The 19838-nt window shown below is 45.0% G+C and overlaps 2 protein-coding genes across 2 annotated transcripts in view; one reads left to right on the top strand and one right to left on the bottom strand.

Moving 5' to 3' along the window:
- ENKUR (enkurin, TRPC channel interacting protein) overlaps positions 1–15495 on the bottom strand; it is a 106120-nt gene extending 90625 nt beyond the window's left edge. The window contains exon 1 of the mRNA XM_030199289.1: positions 15318–15495. Within this exon, the coding sequence (XP_030055149.1) occupies positions 15318–15394 (77 nt within the window). The 5' untranslated portion in view covers positions 15395–15495. The remainder of the gene's footprint in view (positions 1–15317) is intronic.
- Positions 15496–15601: 106 nt separating this feature from the next.
- Positions 15602–19838, top strand: part of THNSL1 (threonine synthase like 1) — a 45330-nt gene continuing 41093 nt past the window's right edge. The window contains exon 1 of the mRNA XM_030199288.1: positions 15602–15640. The gene's annotated coding sequence lies outside the window, so the exon portion shown is untranslated. The remainder of the gene's footprint in view (positions 15641–19838) is intronic.

The following is a 19838-nucleotide window of genomic DNA, read 5'->3' as shown; positions in this document are numbered from 1 at the left end:
GGGGCTTTTAACTTCATATCTACCGTGAAGACACGCCTTCCTGCTAGGAAGCCTCACTTTCCCATAATGCATTAATCATGCCATAGTAACTCTGCAGTTCCATCTCTGAGCAGCAGGGTTAACACCACTTCCTGTGAAGGTGGCTGAACTGCAACTCCCCACAGGGAATATCTCTAGGGACATCCACATTGCTTCTCTCACTGCCTCACAAGCAGAAATTGACATAGAGGCAGATTCTTCTTGAGACTGGAATTATGATAACTTGTGATGTGTAAAAAGGCATTCCGATCTGTGGGTTTTCTGTATAAGGATGTGCTCAAATGATAATCGTTCTTCATGAAGGATATTGTGTATTCTGATTTTCAAAAGGCATTTGACAAAGTACCTCATGATAGACTCCTAAGGAAATTAGGAACTAATATCCTATTATGGATTAAAAACTGATTACAAGATACAAAACAGAAAGTATGGTTAAATGGTCAGTATTCCTAATGGAGAAGGGTAGATAGTGGGGTTCATCAAGGGTTTGTGCTGGGACCCCTGCTTTTTAACATATTTATAAATGATCTAGAGATGGGAATAACTAGAGAGGTAATTAAATTTGCTGATGACACAAAGTTATGGAAAAATTATGTTCTTACCTGATAATTTTCTTTCCTTTAATCATACCAGACAAGTCCAGACTAATGGGTTATGTCCATCTACCAGCGGAAGGAGACATAGAAAATAGTTCCAAGTAAACCGACCCTTAAGGGTATCTGCAGCCTGGAATGTTCAGTATTTCGAATAGGCAAGCAATGGTGCTCTGAAGTCTAGAAGAAAACACTGTTAATACCAAACAGGCAAATTCTTGGAGCCAATATGCAGAACCTCACTCTTCCTGCTTGGCTAAAGGCAACTGCAACCTCCCCTCACAGTAAAGTAAGCGGTAGGGAATGGTCCATACTGAGCTTGCTCAAGCACATAGAGATCTACCCCTGAATCTGGGGAAAGAACTCCATGATGCCAAGTAACAGGAGTCATACAGAGCTGGCACAGCAACAAGTGGCAGGAGACTGAATAGAGAAGATGAAGTAGGCAGTGCTGTAGGACATCCCACTGTATTGAAGCATCATAGAACAGCCAGGGATACCTAAAGGAAACAACACTCTGACAGACTTTAACCAGGGAGGGCATCTGGACTGGTCTGGTATGATTAAAGGAAAGAAAATTATCAGGTAAGAACATAATTTTTCCTTCCTTGTCATCTATACCACATCAGTCCAGACTAATGGGATGTAGCAAAGCAGTTTCTCAAAGAGGGGGAGGGGGAGAAAAGAAGAATGCAGAAGGCTGAAAAATCAACAAAGCTATACACACAGCAAAAAAACTGATCAGCAGAAAAGGATTTGAATATCTAAACCACCAGGCTACCAAAATGGAACAGAGTTAGACACTAGAAAAGGAACTGAAGCCGTAGGACGTAAAACAAATGTCCTGAGCAAAAGAAAAATTACATACCCCTGTCCTGAGAGTAGTAAAAGAAGCAGCAAAAGATATTCATGCTAAAGGACCCCTCATGGAAGGAAGGCAACAGTCGTATCCGAGCAACAAGGAGAAGAACTGTCTCTCCTAGATCAGGATCCACTTCTCTGAACCCTGGCAAGGCAAAGACTAACTCCCAAACCTGCCGGTCTGCCTTGAGTGCAAGATGATCGGATGAAGCGACCCTAACAAGTACAAGGAGTATGCAACCCCAAACAGTGCACCACACTTCATAGAAGAAAGGAAGCAAGGCCCAGGAACCACCCAGACCTGCACCTAGTGAGAGAATCAAACTCCACAGAACAAGAAGAGACTCCAGAGTCGAGAGAACCAACTAACTGGAGCACTAGACTCTCCAGAACCATTAAGAAAAAGGGCAGCAGCATACCAGGGTACAACCGTAAAAAGAGTACTCCTCAACCAGCTCATTCTGGACTTAGGGATGAAAGAACAGAGCCAAGAGAACAAAAGGAGACAAAAAAGAGAGTCGAGAGCCACACTGTGGAGAAAACACCCCCAAGGTGCCAAGAGGCCACAAAAGGAGCAGAGACTAATTCAAACTCCAGCAATAGAGAAGCTTCTCGCCAGCCACCAAGAGGCTACGGCAAGAAAAGGTGCCACAGGAATGGTAGCTAACAGGAGACAAGACAGCCTTGTCTAGCAGTCTAAACTGCAGTATGCCACAGCTGTTGAGAAGTTACTGTATCCAACCCGAAGAAAAAAGCTGGGGTTGACCGACAAGGTGAAACAGTGCCCAACAGGCAAAGGTGAAAATATGCTCCACAGTCAGAGACTGAACTGTGCTCAAGGGACAGAAAAGAAGCTGCGCTCATCAGGCAGAGTAGGATCCATGCTCAACGAGAACAAACGGATTTGCACTCAAAGCACACAAACTGAGCCACACACCATGGGCAGAGAAAGAGTTGCACACCTCTGGCAAAGATAGAAATGCACTGAACAAGCAGAGTAACAGACAGAGGATGAGCAGTGCCCCACTGAAAGAGTTGGATGTTAGAGGTAACTGCAGAACTGAAGCTGCGGTAGCGATGGAACTGTGTATATAACGCAACAAGGAGCTGCGCTCTGGATGCCAGCAAGGAGCTGTGCTCCTGACACCGGCAAGGAACTGCGCTCCAGATGCCAGCAAGGAGCAGCGCTCCACATACCGACAAGCAGCTATGCTTCCTACACAGACATGAAGCTGTGTAGCACCAGCAGTCACACAGCTGTGCTTCACTTCACCCAATTTGCAGAAAAGAGTTGTGCTAAACATACAGAGATGGAGCTACACTCAACAGGTGGTGGAGCTGCGCGCTGCATGCAGACAGGGAGCTGCATTCCATATGCAAAGAGAGAGCTGCATGCCACACACAGACAAGGAGCTGCGTTCCACAGGCAGATACACAGCTGTGTTCTATACACAGACACAGGACTGTGCCCCACGTTGAGACCTGCAGAGAAAGAACTACACTCAACATGTGAGAATGGAGCTGTGTTCAATATGCAGAGATGAAAGGTTGCAGAATAAGCAGCAAAGGAACTTCACTCAACATGCCATGATAGAGCTGTCCTCAACATACAGCGATGGAGCTAAAGCCAACCTAGAACTGTGGAACTGTGCCCAGAATGCAGCGATAGAACCGTGCCCAACATGGACCGGTGGAACTGCATGGAATAATGAAGCTGTGCTCAACATGCAGTGATGGAGCAGTGCTCAACATGCAGTGATGGAGCAGCGCTCAACATACAATGATGGAGCTGTGCTCAACATACAGTGATGGAGCTGTGCTCAAATGCAGTGATGGAGCTGTGCTCAAATGCAGTGATGGAGCTGTGCCCAAAGGCAGCGATGGAACTGCGCTCAAATGCAGTGATGGAGCTGTGCCCAAAGGCAGCGATGGAACTGCGCTCAACATGCAGCGATGGAGCCATGCTCAAATGTAGTGATGGAGCTGTGCTCAAATGTAGTGATGGAGCTGTGCTCAACATGCAGCGATGGAGCTGTGCTCAACATGCAGCGATGGAGCTGTGCTCAACAAGCAGCGATGGAGCTGTGCTCAACAAGCAAAATGCATAGATGGAGTCCCACGGAACAGCCAAAGAAGAAGGTGCTGCCAGAAGGCCAACAGGAAAGGAGCACAACTTGTGGAAATGCAGACCTGGCACTACACTCCCCTGGGCCCAGTGGGACTAAAACTACAAGAAGAGAAAGCCCCATGCCCCAAGAGACACTCTCAGCCCTCAAGTGGTCTCTGAGCCACAATGACTGCCCTCCTAGGCAACCGATATGGAGCAGCAGTCAACGTAGAGAAAGAACTCCTGCTAAGAGGGAGGTAAGCATCACAGAGCTGGAATCCTCAGACCATAGGGAGCAAAATGCAGCCGTAAGGCAGTGAGGAAGAAACTCTTGCCAGCCAAGGAACAAAGAGGAAGCTGGCCACTAACACCAAACTGAGGAAAAACCAGCTAAGGGAGAGTCAAACTCCAGACCTAGAACTGATCCACTTCCCTGCAGAAAAGTAGAGAAAAGCGCACAGCTAAGAGGCGATAATCCAGATGCACAGCAATAGATCTGCAAAGCAGGAAAGGACTGCGTCCCTTACAGAAAAAGGAAGGAGTGCCAAATGTGCCAGGAGAGAGGCGCCTGAAACTAGAGAAGGCAAAATCTGCCTGTGCCAGACTAAAACTACCGCCCGAAAGCAAGGGAAGCAAGGAAGAGCTGTGGCAAACTAGTCCTAAAAAGGCACATTCCCGTAAAGAGACACTGAACTAAGTCCAAGCAAAAGACTGGCACTCCTGAGGGTACTCAGAAGAGGGATTTGATCTAGCAGTTGCACACCAAGAGCAACTCGGACCCCTACCAGAAGGAAAGTACCCTGCAGGCAAACCAGAGCAGACAGGAGGGATCCACGGGGCTGAGAGAACCAGAACCTCCCTACGGAAGGGAGGAAAAACTGCTGCCAAAACAAGAATCAAATAGCATGGGCATCTCAAGCAAGATGCCAGAAGCAGCAGAGACCAGACGGTCTGACAAAGAACTGACCAACAGCTATATATGGCTGATAGGAATGAAAAAATAGCCCTGGACTAAAAAGACTGAGCCTGCAGCCAAACGTAGCCAGCGAGAGACTTCCCCTACTTTGGAAATGGCAGACTAAGACCTCTAAACTGCAAAGGTACAAGTTTCAGCAACGGGGCCGCCCTCTGAACCAGTCGCCATCTAGGACTGTGAAGAGGAAAAAAAACAACTGAGTTTCGTGATCCAGACACGAGCCGTGTCCCACAAAAAAAATCAAAGCAACTGGTACCAGCTCAGAAGGGTCCAAGTTCAGAATCAGATGCTGGCCAGCGAAATTCAAAGAAACTTTGCAAGCGGCCCCCTAGAATACAATGCCAAAGGCAGGAAAATAAGTCAGGTAACAGGCAAGAGAAAGAAGGAAATACAAAGTTTCTTCTTTTTTTTTTTTAACAACCTTCCTCACTAGTGACAGGAATTAAAAAAAAGTTTACCTCAAGAGGGAGAAAAGGAGGGAAAAACAGTTTCCTTTTTTATAAACAACCTTCTTCACTAATGACGGGAATAAATAAAGGCTTACCTCAGAGGCAGAAAAGGAGGGAAAAAACAAAGTTTCCTTTTTTTTTTTTTTTTATAAACAACCTTCTTCACTAGTGACAGGAATAAATAAAGACTTACCTCAGAGGCAGAAATTCAGATATACCTACCACCACTGTGTATATAACGCAACAAGGAGCTGCGCTCTGGATGCCAGCAAGGAGCTGCGCTCCTGACACCGGCAAGGAACTGCGCTCCAGATGCCAGCAAGGAGCAGCGCTCCACATACCGACAAGCAGCTATGCTTCCTACACAGACATGAAGCTGTGTAGCACCAGCAGTCACACAGCTGTGCTTCACTTCACCCAATTTGCAGAAAAGAGTTGTGCTAAACATACAGAGATGGAGCTACACTCAACAGGTGGTGGAGCTGCGCGCTGCATGCAGACAGGGAGCTGCATTCCATATGCAAAGAGAGAGCTGCATGCCACACACAGACAAGGAGCTGCGTTCCACAGGCAGATACACAGCTGTGTTCTATACACAGACACAGGACTGTGCCCCACGTTGAGACCTGCAGAGAAAGAACTACACTCAACATGTGAGAATGGAGCTGTGTTCAATATGCAGAGATGAAAGGTTGCAGAATAAGCAGCAAAGGAACTTCACTCAACATGCCATGATAGAGCTGTCCTCAACATACAGCGATGGAGCTAAAGCCAACCTAGAACTGTGGAACTGTGCCCAGAATGCAGCGATAGAACCGTGCCCAACATGGACCGGTGGAACTGCATGGAATAATGAAGCTGTGCTCAACATGCAGTGATGGAGCAGTGCTCAACATGCAGTGATGGAGCAGCGCTCAACATACAATGATGGAGCTGTGCTCAACATACAGTGATGGAGCTGTGCTCAAATGCAGTGATGGAGCTGTGCTCAAATGCAGTGATGGAGCTGTGCCCAAAGGCAGCGATGGAACTGCGCTCAAATGCAGTGATGGAGCTGTGCCCAAAGGCAGCGATGGAACTGCGCTCAACATGCAGCGATGGAGCCATGCTCAAATGTAGTGATGGAGCTGTGCTCAAATGTAGTGATGGAGCTGTGCTCAACATGCAGCGATGGAGCTGTGCTCAACATGCAGCGATGGAGCTGTGCTCAACAAGCAAAATGCATAGATGGAGTCCCACGGAACAGCCAAAGAAGAAGGTGCTGCCAGAAGGCCAACAGGAAAGGAGCACAACTTGTGGAAATGCAGACCTGGCACTACACTCCCCTGGGCCCAGAGGGACTAAAACTACAAGAAGAGAAAGCCCCATGCCCCAAGAGACACTCTCAGCCCTCAAGTGGTCTCTGAGCCACAATGACTGCCCTCCTAGGCAACCGATATGGAGCCGCAGTCAACGTAGAGAAAGAACTCCTGCTAAGAGGGAGGTAAGCATCACAGAGCTGGAATCCTCAGACCATAGGGAGCAAAATGCAGCCGTAAGGCAGTGAGGAAGAAACAACTCTTGCCAGCCAAGGAACAAAGAGGAAGCTGGCCACTAACACCAAACTGAGGAAAAACCAGCTAAGGGAGAGTCAAACTCCAGACCTAGAACTGATCCACTTCCCTGCAGAAAAGTAGAGAAAAGCGCACAGCTAAGAGGCGATAATCCAGATGCACAGCAATAGATCTGCAAAGCAGGAAAGGACTGCGTCCCTTACAGAAAAAGGAAGGAGTGCCAAATGTGCCAGGAGAGAGGCGCCTGAAACTAGAGAAGGCAAAATCTGCCTGTGCCAGACTAAAACTACCGCCCGAAAGCAAGGGAAGCAAGGAAGAGCTGTGGCAAACTAGTCCTAAAAAGGCACATTCCCGTAAAGAGACACTGAACTAAGTCCAAGCAAAAGACTGGCACTCCTGAGGGTACTCAGAAGAGGGATTTGATCTAGCAGTTGCACACCAAGAGCAACTCGGACCCCTACCAGAAGGAAAGTACCCTGCAGGCAAACCAGAGCAGACAGGAGGGATCCACGGGGCTGAGAGAACCAGAACCTCCCTACGGAAGGGAGGAAAAACTGCTGCCAAAACAAGAATCAAATAGCATGGGCATCTCAAGCAAGATGCCAGAAGCAGCAGAGACCAGACGGTCTGACAAAGAACTGACCAACAGCTATATATGGCTGACAGGAATGAAAAAATAGCCCTGGACTAAAAAGACTGAGCCTGCAGCCAAACGTAGCCAGCGAGAGACGTCCCCTACTTTGGAAATGGCAGACTAAGACCTCTAAACTGCAAAGGTACAAGTTTCAGCAACGGGGCCGCCCTCTGAACCAGTCGCCATCTAGGACTGTGAAGAGGAAAAAAAACAACTGAGTTTCGTGATCCAGACACGAGCCGTGTCCCACAAAAAAAATCAAAGCAACTGGTACCAGCTCAGAAGGGTCCAAGTTCAGAATCAGATGCTGGCCAGCGAAATTCAAAGAAACTTTGCAAGCGGCCCCCTAGAATACAATGCCAAAGGCAGGAAAATAAGTCAGGTAACAGGCAAGAGAAAGAAGGAAAAACAAAGTTTCTTCTTTTTTTTTTTTTAACAACCTTCCTCACTAGTGACAGGAATTAAAAAAAGTTTACCTCAAGAGGGAGAAAAGGAGGGAAAAACAGTTTCCTTTTTTATAAACAACCTTCTTCACTAATGACGGGAATAAATAAAGGCTTACCTCAGAGGCAGAAAAGGAGGGAAAAAACAAAGTTTCCTTTTTTTTTTTTTATAAACAACCTTCTTCACTAGTGACAGGAATAAATAAAGACTTACCTCAGAGGCAGAAATTCAGATATACCTACCACCACAGAAGAGAAGAACCCCACAGGGGACACAAGTTACTCCATGTCACAATCAACCATCACCCTGCTAGAAAGACAGCCAGGGGAGGTAGGGGAGGGGAGGGGAGGGAACCAGGTTCACTGGATATCACCCTAGCTGGCAGATGAGGAACTCAGGACCACTGAGTATCATCTAAAACTAGCTCCAACATGGCTACCAGCACACCCCTGGCTCCAATGTCACCAGAAGAATCTGGGACAGGAGCTACCAGCCAGCAATCCAGAGCAGCTGCATGATCCGTCCACCATCCGCTAGGAGACGGAGAAAATACTGAACATTCCAGGCTGCATGATCAGGGCTGTGCCAAGGGTCTCTGGTGCCCCCCCCCATGGCACAAGGTGCAAAGCTTTGAATTGTTTTGCGTCATCTGCAAATTTAATTACACGTATATTCAAGATCTTAAATTCAATACAAGCAAGCCGATGCAAGGAAGGCAAAGCACTATCGGACCTCTTCTTATAGAAAACGTCTTTTTGCAGCAATGTTTTACAACAATTGAATTCTCATTCATATTTTGTTTGGAAACCCTAAGTATAAAAGTCTGCAATACTCTAAGCAAAAAAATGTTAAGAGTTTGAGTAACCAGCTGAGCAGGAGATAACCAAGAGAAAAATCACGAATCTGACGTAAAAAAATCTTCAAATTGTGACAGTAATGACATGTAACTGGACGCTCCGATTTCAACAATGTTTTGTTACACTGTATTATAATATAAAAAAAAAATCAATAAAAAGTTATTGTAACAACAACAAGAAAAATATTTGTTTGCCTAGGACCCACTAAAGGATAAATCCTTCCCTGTTGGCAGCTATTTTGGGGTAAGGGTTACTCGTATGGATGTGATGCCAGCGTAAGAATGGACACGATGAGTCTAAAGAATTGTCAAAGTGTAAATTCACTTGCCCTAAGATGGGACTTGATGCTTCTGGTTAATTTACTTTTTAGTCACTTATAATAGTGCCACACTGACATGACTGCTAAGAACAAAGCAGACATAGGCGATCATCGTCTCCCTCTCCTGGTCTTGAATTACACCCTATCCCACACTGAAAAAAATGTATCTATTACGAGAAGCCATTTAGCTTCATTTACACAGCTGTAGCAAGTGGAGAAAGTAATGTAAGTGTTTGACTCCACAATTTATTCAAATCGAGAGAGAAAGAAAAGAATTGAGAATCCGATATTGTAAGCAACTGATCATTCTGGCTTTAGATCTCCTGCTACTTCCGATGTCAGGTGGGTCTGAAGCAGTCAACCTAGAAGCAAAACTCTTACCTTTCCGGAAAGCTGCAAACAGCTGACCTCCTCAGAGGATCCAAGCAGCGGCTCTCTCACTGCTCTCAGCACTCCAACGCAGTCCACGGTCCACGGAACGGCAAAACCGGGTGGTGGCCCAAATAAATCGGATGGACATGTCACATACACAGAGGGCGTGAGCGCGTGGGAAGAACTGGGCATGCCAAAGAGCGAGCGCTGCGCGCAGGAAGGCTGCAGCAGCGCATGCACATAGGCGCCGACGCGGTACTTTTTTTTTATACAATTGGTCCGGATGGCGCGGCGCCCTTGAAGGCAGGCGCCCCCCTGCCGTGCTTACCCTGCTTACCGGGTTTGCACAGCCCTGTGCACGATACCCTTAAGGGGCGGTTTACTTGGAACTATTTTCTCTGTCTCCTTCTGCTGGTAGATGGACATAACCCATTAGTCTGGACTGGTCTGGTATAGATGACAAGGAATCAAAGTTGTTAAATTGCAAGAGGACCTTACAAGACTGGGAGACTGGGCATCCAAATGGCAGATGACGTTTAATTTGAAGAAGTGCAAAGTGATGCATGTGGGAAAGAGGAACCCAAACTATAGCTACATGATACAAGGTTCCACATTAGGAGTCACCACCCAGGAAAAGCATCTAGGTGTCTTTGATGATGACACATTGAAACCCTCTCCTCAGTGTACAGCGGCATCTAAGAAAGCAAATTGAATGTTAGGAATTATTAGGAAAGGAATGGAAAAGTGAGAATGTTATAATGCTTTTGTATCGTTTCATGGTGTAACCACACCTTGAATACTGTGTGCAATTCTGGTCACTGCATCTCAAAAAAGATACAGCGGAATTAGAAATGGTACAGAGAAGAAATAAAAAAAAAAAGAAAAGGTAAAGAGAAGAAAATGATAAAGGGAATGGGACAAGTTCCCTATGAAGACAGACTAAAGAGGCTAGGGCTCTTCAGCTTAGAGAAGAGACGGCTGAACGTAGATATGATAGAGGCCTTGAAACTGGAGTGGAGTGGAATGGGTAGATGTGAATCACTTGTTTACTCTTTCCAAAAATACTATGTCTAGGGTGTATGCAATGAAACTACCAAGTAGTAAATTTAAAACAAACTGGAAAAATATTTCTTTACTCAACATGTAATTAAACTCTGGAATTTATTGCCAAAAAATGTGGTAAAAGCAGTTAGCTTAGCAGGGTTTAAAAAGGTTTGGATCATTTCCTTCTTTGTGTGTGGACCTACTGAATAGAACAAAATGCCCCTGTGGCCTGTGTGACTTCTCTTTGCCCAACTTCAAGAAAAATCTGAAGGATTACCTGCTATATCAGTCTTACCATAACTCTATTTGAGGGGCATGTGTTAGACAGGTATTGGACTCTGCTGACACTGTGAACTGTTGTTATTTTTGTATTTTATATGTGTTTTTTGCCTTTTTATTATGTATGTTTTTCTTTTGTTCCCTGCCCTGGATAAGGGCAGGCTAGAAATAATACATTTCAATTTCAATTTCCTAAAAGAAAAGTCCTTAAGCAATGATTAAGATGGACTTACGAAAATCCACTGCTTCTTTTTAGCATAAGCAGCATAAAATCTGTTTTACTGTTCTGTGATCTTGCCAGGTACTTGTGACCTGGAGTGGCTACTGTTAGAAACAGGATACTAAGCTTGATGGACCTTCAGTCCGTCCCAGTATGGCAGTACTTATGTTCTTATTTGGATGCAGTCAGTGATAACAAGGTCCCAAATCTTTGTTGCTATCCTGGCAGAGGTGGAGGAATCCAATTCCATTCTGTTTGTTGATGTAAAACACGGCAACTTGGCCTGTTTAAAGTAATACTAAGCAATTTTGAAGAAGGTGGTTGAAAGCTCCAGATGACTGATATGGAGAAGTCTTTCCAACTTTGACTAGGTTCCCTGAGCAAGGTGGAATTCTAAGTGGACTCCCACCTGGTGTTGGAATCATTTGTTGTTAGGATAGAGTGATATTCCAGTGGAGCAAACAGGGATCCTGGATCAGAGCCCCACTGACTAAGGAGTACTGGGCCACTGGCTCTGGAGCCCTGAGATAGAGTCTATTTGGTTCAGTAGTCCAGATCAGAGTCTGTTTGGCTTGGTGGTTCTGAGCTTATGTCTTCTGCAACACTGAAGGGGGAAGCTATCAAGGTGCAATGAAAGGCAAACTTTTACTGCACCTTGATTTACTATGGGAGCCACCCTGTGGTATCTCAGTACTGCAGCTTGATAACTCTCACAATACATGCAGCTCTCAATCCAGCTCCAGAGTCTGGATCCACCTTGCAGGCAGCATTATTACAGTAGAAACATGACCCCTAGTGATAATACTGCAAGACTACCACTAGTGGTCACTGGTGCCGTTTTGGAGGATGAGTAGGAGCGACTGAGGATCACTCCTGCCTGTCCCCCAGACACCAGGACAGAAATGATATGGCTAGGGGAAGGGACCTTTGGGGAGGGATTCTGTTTGGGGGTGGGGCTTCTGTTCAAGGGGTTGGAGCCCTCATTGGGAATGAGGATCAGTGGGGGTGGATTGAGGTAAGATTGGTGGGGTGTGAGAGAGGATTGGGGGAGGTTGGTGGATGTGCGTATGAGGATCAGGAAAGGTCAGGTGAAGATTTGGGAGGGGGTTGATATCTGTGACTGGCCCTTTAAGCTGCAGCCTGAGAGCATTGGGCCATGGCTTTGAGGCCAAATGCTTTTAGCTGGGGTTATCTTACCAGCTATACCGCAACTTGCAGTGTGCACCAGCATGTTTTGCGTCCCGTTACTATTTACCCCACTGTGACCTAACACTGCATTACGGCAAGACAACCTAGGTTACTGCCCTTTAAGTTGCATTAAAGGAGCAAATAAAATATGAGTTATTGCCCTAACGCAGCTTTATAACTTCCCCCTGAGTCTCTATTTGGAGACCCCTGAACAGAAGATCCAGTTTGGGATGCCCACGATTCAGGATGTTTTACAAAAATTCCAAAGTACTTCCATGTAAGTGAATGAAAGTTAAAAAGTTTAGTTCATCTTTAAGGCTTCCCTTAAAAATCAGCAGCAAGAGGTGAAAAAAAATGGGCTTTAATTTTAATTCCATTGCTTGAATTGGAAGCAATTCCATAGGTAGTTGTTTCCATGCATTTATACAGTGTGTGCACCAGGGCCGTAGCTACGGGTGGACCTGGGTGGGCCTCTTGGCTCAGGCCCACCTAGTTGCCCCGATAGGATGTGCACTTTGGTGCCTTTCTGCCATGGCTCAGCTGGGCCACCATGACGTGCAGCTTTTAGGAAGCTGGCAGCGCTCCAGTCCTCCTCCTACCAGTCTAAATTTTTTTTTTTAAATGCGGGTCCCCTTTCCCATTCCGGAAGTTGGTAGACCTGGCCAGTCTAGCGCTGCACTCCCACGACGCTACTCCCTCGCTCACTCTGATGTCCGACCATCCTCACTCTGGACTCGGCTGCTGTGCCTTGCTCCCCCCCCCCCCCCCCCCCGTGTACACGCTGGTGCAGCAGGGGAAAATCTGCCAGCTGCCATCAGTGTTGCGGCTCCTCCACTGTGCCTTTATGGAGCAAGATCAGCCTTTTCTTGAACTCCCTCCCCCTCCCCCCCCCCCCCCCCCGACTGCCCTCAGCAAACCCTCATGGCCCCAGAACAGGCACAGGAGCCAGCACACATGGAATAGAGCACAACATTCTCTGAGTCTGCATTGCCTGCCACCACTTGCAAGCCAACTGTCCAGGTAAAATAAATATAATTTTTTTATTTTAATGTGTACAGTGTAATGTTGGTTGGTGGTGGCTTCTTGGTGGGGGTAGGCTCTTCACGGCCTAGGGCAAAAAAAGGTGTATTTAATCATTGATATATCTTTTTCTCCCTAGGCCGTGAAGAGCCCAAAATATGCCTTTATTTTGCCCTAGACAGTGAAGAGCTCACCCCCACCCAGAAACCCACCAACAATAAATGTTAATACTGCCCAGGTTAAAATTTTAAAAAGGTTGTAAATGTTGGTGGGTTTTTGGGTGGGGATGGTCTCTGCATTGCCCTGGTTAAAATAAAAACAAACAAAAAAAAGTTTTAAATTTAATGTACACAGGTCTCTGGGTGGAGGTAGGCTCCACAGTACCCATGACATTAAAAAAAAGTTTTGTATTTAGTGCTGGTGTCCTTTAGGGTGGGGGGAGGAGATGCCAGACCATGGGGGATGGGTAGGGGGTAGGACAGGGCTGACAGTAAGCTACAGGGCGGGGTGGGGGTAGGATAGGGCTGATATCTAGCTATGGGATAGATGGTGGGGGTGGGCTGATACCGGTCTATGGGGATGGATGGGGAGGAGAGGGTAAGGCACAGAAGGGAAGGGCTGATGCTGGCTATCGGGACGGACTTATGTCTGGTCAAGTTTGATATGGCATAAAGTAACTATATTCAAAAATACTGTTTTTTTCCATTAAGTATGTGGTTTATATTGATGCAGGGCAGCTGTTTGGCAGACTACTTAGAAATCCATCATCAAGTGCATTCTAAGGCATTTTTTGGTAGTATTTCAAGAAATACTACTCATACCTATTTACATAGTGCCCACCCATATTAGCTCTTGGCCCATCCAAAATGTCAAGTCTGGCTACGCCACTGGCACTAATGTTAAAAATGCGTTTTAGCATGCATTTTTTCAGTACTAAAACCAATACTAATATACAGGTATGAAATTAATGTTCAAAAATGCATGCTAAAACATAAATAAAAATGCATGGTAAGCTTAATTAGCTTTACTACATTTGGGCTAAAGATACATTTATGACAATCAAAACTTTTATAGAAATAATGAAAGTATCATGGTTCTAGAAACAAAAACTGAGAGTAACTACAGATAGGGCTATTCTACTTGGAAGTATAATAATAATTCATTAAAAAATATCATTTACAACCTGTTGTTGAACTTTAATGTATCCACGTTGGCTAACATTGTAATTCAGATAAAATAAAGGGTTCTTTTTACTAAGGGGCCCTTTTCCTAAGCTGCATAAGCATCTATGCATGCCCAACGCGTGCCAAAATGAAAAATAATTTTTATTTTCGGATGCGCATATCGGACGTGTGCCAAGTGGCATTTGATGCGTGTAGGTCATTACCGCCCAGTTACTGTGTGAGACTTTACCGCTAGGTCAATGGCTGTCGGTAAGGTCTCAGACCCAAAATGGACGCATGGCAATTTTCATGTTGCCGCATGTCCATTTTCGGCAAAAATTTAAAAAGGCATTTTTTTGCAGGTGTGCTGAAAAATTATTCTGCAAGCACCCAAAACATGCGCCTACACTACCGCAGCCCATTTTTCAGTGCACCTTGGGTAAAAGGACTCCTAAGCCACGTTATAGCCATGCTAAAAATTAGCGTGCGCTAAAACACTAGAGCACCTTAGTAAACAGGGCCCTTAAACTTTCTTGTTCTTGATTTTTATTTTTGTAAAGCCCATCTTACTTATCCAGTTAAACCATTATGAATCAAATTAAACTAGGTCATCATTATGCAGCCCTCACCAGTGCTCCACACAGGTATTAATTAAAAAAAAAAAAAAGACATGCAAAGCCACATGTCGTGGAATCAGGGGAGATCTTTGGGTAATGAAACATTTTCTGTTCAAGTTGTGAAGATTGTCCTTCAGTTTACCAAACAATTACTAAGAAAAAAATGATACTATTAAGCATTAGTCCAAAGAAGGAGTGCAATATAGTACCTATATAGAAAGCGGGTTGATATATACATAACATAGTAACATAGTAGATGAGGGCAGAAAAAGACCTGCACGGTCCATCCAGTCTGCCCGACAAGATAAACTCATATGTGCTACTTTTTGTGTATGCCCTACCTTGATTTGTACCTGTCCTCTTCAGGGGATATGCTCCAGATTCTTACACTTCAGAGCTGCTGCTAGAGTAACAAACCTATTTTTGAATTAGAAAGCAGCCCAGGCATTGAAAGATACTTAAAGTCAACGGTAAACGAAGCAGCTGCCTATAAAAGCGCAAACAGAACATTTCTCAACTCCGGCTCGATGCCTCTCTTCCTGCCAGAGTCTCGTGCCTGGGATGCTCCTGCCCCACGCTTACCTGAAGGGCTTGAAGTGTCTCTCCTCCTCGCACGCTAACAGGTTGTACACACTCTCCATCGGATACACCTCCATCATTTTTGGGAACGGGGTCAAGTGCTTTAGTGGCGCGTGGTACGTAGCGAGGAGGAAACGCACTACTTCCCCGGTAGTTTTGTAGCGGCTTCTCTTAGCTTTGCTTCTCTGGTAACCCCTGGCTACCGTCGCTAGGCAACGCCGGAGGAAGGGAGAAGCGTCATTTCCGTCTGGGGCCTGGCCTTTTTCTTTACAGTGTTTGGAGGAGGGGCTTGGTGGCTAGTGGTAGAAGAAGGCGAGTAGCCTGTAGTAAGTATTTGTAGGCATGTGTGATTGTGATAAGAGGATGTTTGGGGGGAGAGTGGAGAACTAAAATGTCAAATGCGTATGTTCGTATTACCTCGGCCACTACTGGGGAAAGATTGCATTTGCTGGCTAAACTTTGAGTTAAGGGGCGCAAGCAGTATTGTTTTCTAGGACTCCTGCAAAAGCGGGGTGCCGTGAATGAAACTGTCTTTTTTTTTTGGGGGGGGGGGGGGGGCATTGAGCCTGACGCTATTACATCGCCCAGCCCCCCACCCCTTCCGATCGTATCGGTTGCCAACTCCTTGAAGGATGATAGCCCTAGAGTTCCTGTTATTTCCTTCTGGAGTGGGATGTTGGGTGGTTGATGACCAGGAAAGCAAAGTTAACAGTGAAACTTATAATTTTAAAAAAAAATCTTCAGTTGTATGTCTCCGTGGATAGGGAAGTATAGGAAACACATTTACAAAATAGATATGGAAATTACATATGCGTATGGATACATACAAGAATGGTTACATTGTGCCAGTTAAAGTTACTAAAGTAGAAAATGGCCAGGTTTAAAAGGAATTTTGACAAATTCCTGGAGGAAAAGTTCATAAACAATTCTTTATTTCTGTTTATTGGGATTTATTAACCACCTTTATGAAAAGATTCACCCAAGGTGGTGTACAGCAGGTACAGTTTAAAATAAGATTTACAATTTTGTTAATAGCTTAATAATACTAAAATAGCCAAATATAAACATCTAATATAATCGCACCGCCAACGTTCTGAAGCCATGTAGTGTTCGTAGGGTTCGTAATCGCCCCACCCTTGAGGGAACTCTGTATAGTTGCCAGGGAAAGAAATGCGACGTCAGAAGGAGAAGGGACCAACTCACTCTCAGTGTCCCACCCTTGGAGGGAAGGGAAGGCTGCATATAATATTCACCCACCGTAAGTTCGTTCCCACCCTCCCAGTTCCAGGGTCGTCATCCGTCCCCCCTCCCTCCCAGTTCCAGCGTCCCCCCTCCCTCCCAATTCCAGGGTCCCCCCTCCCTCCCAGTTCCAGGGTCGTCGTCCCTCCCTCCCTCCCTTCCAGTTCCAGGCCCCCTCCCTCCGAATTTTAAAAGTCATCCTGACTTAGCTCGCGTGGTAAAAAGCGTGCAGGCTCGGCATTTACTTCAGTTTTCCCTTCTCTGTCTTTCAGCTCTGGTCCCGTCCTCATTTCCTGTTTCCTTATTTATTCATTTACTGTAGCACAGGGTCCATAATCCTTGACAAGGGCCCCCTCGTTTCGATTTCTTCTTCATGAGGAATAACATACAATCAGTCTGGCGCCTAGATGGCGATTACCGGCTTAAAAACGCTCTCACAATCCAGATTTCTTACTCACTGATGTCACCTCACAGGCAGGCACAGAATATTTAAAGGAATATAACTTATAGAAAAGCTTCCTACTCCATAGGTCCATTCAGACCGTGTAGTGCAACAGTTTTTAACTGAGAAATCAATTTTTGTTCTTTTTTGATGTAATTTATGAGATATCTTCTCTACCATTGTCCTTAATTTGATTAATTGCAAAACAATGCATTTGCTTGAAAGAATGATGTAATTCCTGGCAATGTTTTAGCAAAGGTACTTCCAGTTGCCCAGTTTGTATGCTATGTTTATGCTTAATCAATCTGGTTTTAACATTCTTTTGGTCTGGCCAATATATAAGGGCAAAGTGATCTTGGCAAGTAGGAAGTCTGGATTGTGAGAGCATTTTTAAGCTGGTAATCGCCATCTTGGAACCAGGCTGATTGCTGTTTGTGTGTATTCCTCCTGAAGAAGAAATTGAAATGAGGGGGATCATTTTCGAGGTTTAGGGACCCTGTGCTACAGTAAATGAATAGAGCAGGATTGTTGTAGCCTTGTTTTTATTTATTTATTTGTTACAGTTGTATCCCACATTTTCCCACCTACTTGCAGGCTCAATGTGGCTTACGTTTGGATGTTGGTGTAAAGTATTCCATCTTAAGCTAAGTGATATGGCACGGAGGACTCGTATAATTAAATTTTTCAGTTTGAAATGAACATTGATAGTGAAGAGATTGTGATATTGCTTCTATAGCTTAATAGCATCTTTTAGTAACAGTGTTTTTTTCTCCGTTTTTAGGAGTTTTTCACCATTACCTTTTTAGTGTTTTAATTGAAAACAATGGTTATAGCCATTTGTGAATGGTCATCTATGTAGACCTTCTGTGTCAGTTGAGGTTTCACTTGATTAAATTCTTTATAGATTTAAGTCTGTTCCTTTAGTGCTCAGAACAAAATAATTTTTTGACTTTTATAACCTAATAGGACTACCATGAAACAGTATCAAAAATATATACATTTAACAGCACATATAATAACATATAATATGATGTCAACAGAATACTAATGAAAACCTAATAAGCATGCATTAGAACATTCAGATGATATAGATATGACCCTAATGCATTTCTGCAGTATGGCTTAACCAGATAGCTTGGAGAAAGCTACTAATTTTGGGGCTATTTTACTAAGGTGCAGAAAAAGGTGACCTTAGCATGCCCTTGCATGGATTTTTTCCCCATGCACTAAGGCCACTTTTGCTGCATCCATAAAATGACCGATTTTCCATTTTTTTTGTATTGATGGCTATGTGCTAATGCTACCACCACATGAGCACTTTCTGTCACCCATTTTGTAGCAGTAAGAGCTCACATGGTAATCCTGTGCTAACCAGTTAGCATGCCGTAATGTAGCTATGCTTATTAGTTCAGGAACACCCCCTACATGTCCCCTTCCAATAAAAAATTGAAACATTTTTTTTAGCATATGGATATGTGCACCCTAAAATGAAACTTATTACTAGACACCTGAGCGCATACCGTGGTATGCCATTGTAAGTTGTCTTAGCCGTTTTAGCCTTGTTGGTGCGTAACATAGCTTACTAAAAGGGCCCCTTTGTGAGTAAGCCCCAAGGAATGGATCTGGATACTTTCTAGTAAACTGGCTTGACCATTATCAGATAGGGTGATGGGCTTGATGGACCTTTGTTCTAACCCAGTATGATGCAGCTTATGATGTTAAATTTTTCAGTATGGTTATTATTATTGTTGGAGTTTGGCAGAAGAATGGCTAGAACTAAGATCATCCGTAATTAAACTTTGATTTCCTAGGTTAAAATTGCAATTCATGATCATGAGGTGATAAATCCTACTTGAAAGAAAGATCTAAAATCTTATTTAAAAAGAAAATGTCTTGTGTTTTAGTTAGAAGTATACATATAGTAGTAACTGTCAGGTCCTCGAGGCAAGACCTAGATTCGTGAGCCCTTGGACCACTGCCGAGGAGCGGCAGAGGTAGGCAAAACCACCCCTAAACCGGAGACAAGGCAAAACAGGACTGGAACCCCGGACTGGAGTTGCAGCTGAGGCACGCAAGATGGAACAGCCAGGACAGGAACAGCTTCACCTGCGCTTGACCACCGTTCCTCAGGAGTTGAGCCCCTGGGTGCAGGTGGCCGGCAGGACTTACAGGACAGGGCAGGAACTGAAGACCCAGAGGACTCACCCTGGGTCTAGGATACACGAGGGAGGCTTGGTTGACTGAAAGCTGCTATGCAGCCACTAGTTAAGAAACACTAGACAGACCAAGCAGACAGAGCGTGCACAGAGGCTAGGTGGAAACAGGGGCTAGGATCCACAAACAAGCTTGGCAGAAGCAAAGGTCAGGAAATACATACAAGGCTGGCAGAAGCAGGGTTCAGGATATACATGCAAGCTTGGCAGAAGCGGGGTTCAGGATAAACACACACGCTGGGCAGAAGCAGGGTTCAGGACATACACATAAGCTGGGCAGGAGCAGGGTCCAGAAAGAAGACAGAGACAAGCAGCAGGCAGAGAATATCCGGGTTCAGGCAGTAGTCAGAGACAGGCAGCAAGCAGAGAATATCCGGGTTAGCTGTCTCTTGTGCGGCATTACAGGCTGGATGTGGCAGCGCGGCAGGATGCGCATTTTGGAGCGCAAGTGCTTGCTTGCGGAGTTGCCTGTTCCCACCCTACTTAGGGAGTGCTTTGGTACATTCCATCAGTTAATGGATTCATCTGCTGTTGATGACAAGGAAGGCAAAATTAGGTTCTTACCTTGATAATTTTCTTTCCTTTAGTCACAGCAGATGAATCCATGATCCTTCCCTGTCTGACTTTAGT

Source organism: Microcaecilia unicolor, chromosome 1 (genome assembly GCF_901765095.1).
Source record: "Microcaecilia unicolor chromosome 1, aMicUni1.1, whole genome shotgun sequence".
NCBI classification, from domain to species: domain Eukaryota; kingdom Metazoa; phylum Chordata; class Amphibia; order Gymnophiona; family Siphonopidae; genus Microcaecilia; species Microcaecilia unicolor.
This window is presented reverse-complemented; position numbering and strand designations above follow the sequence as displayed.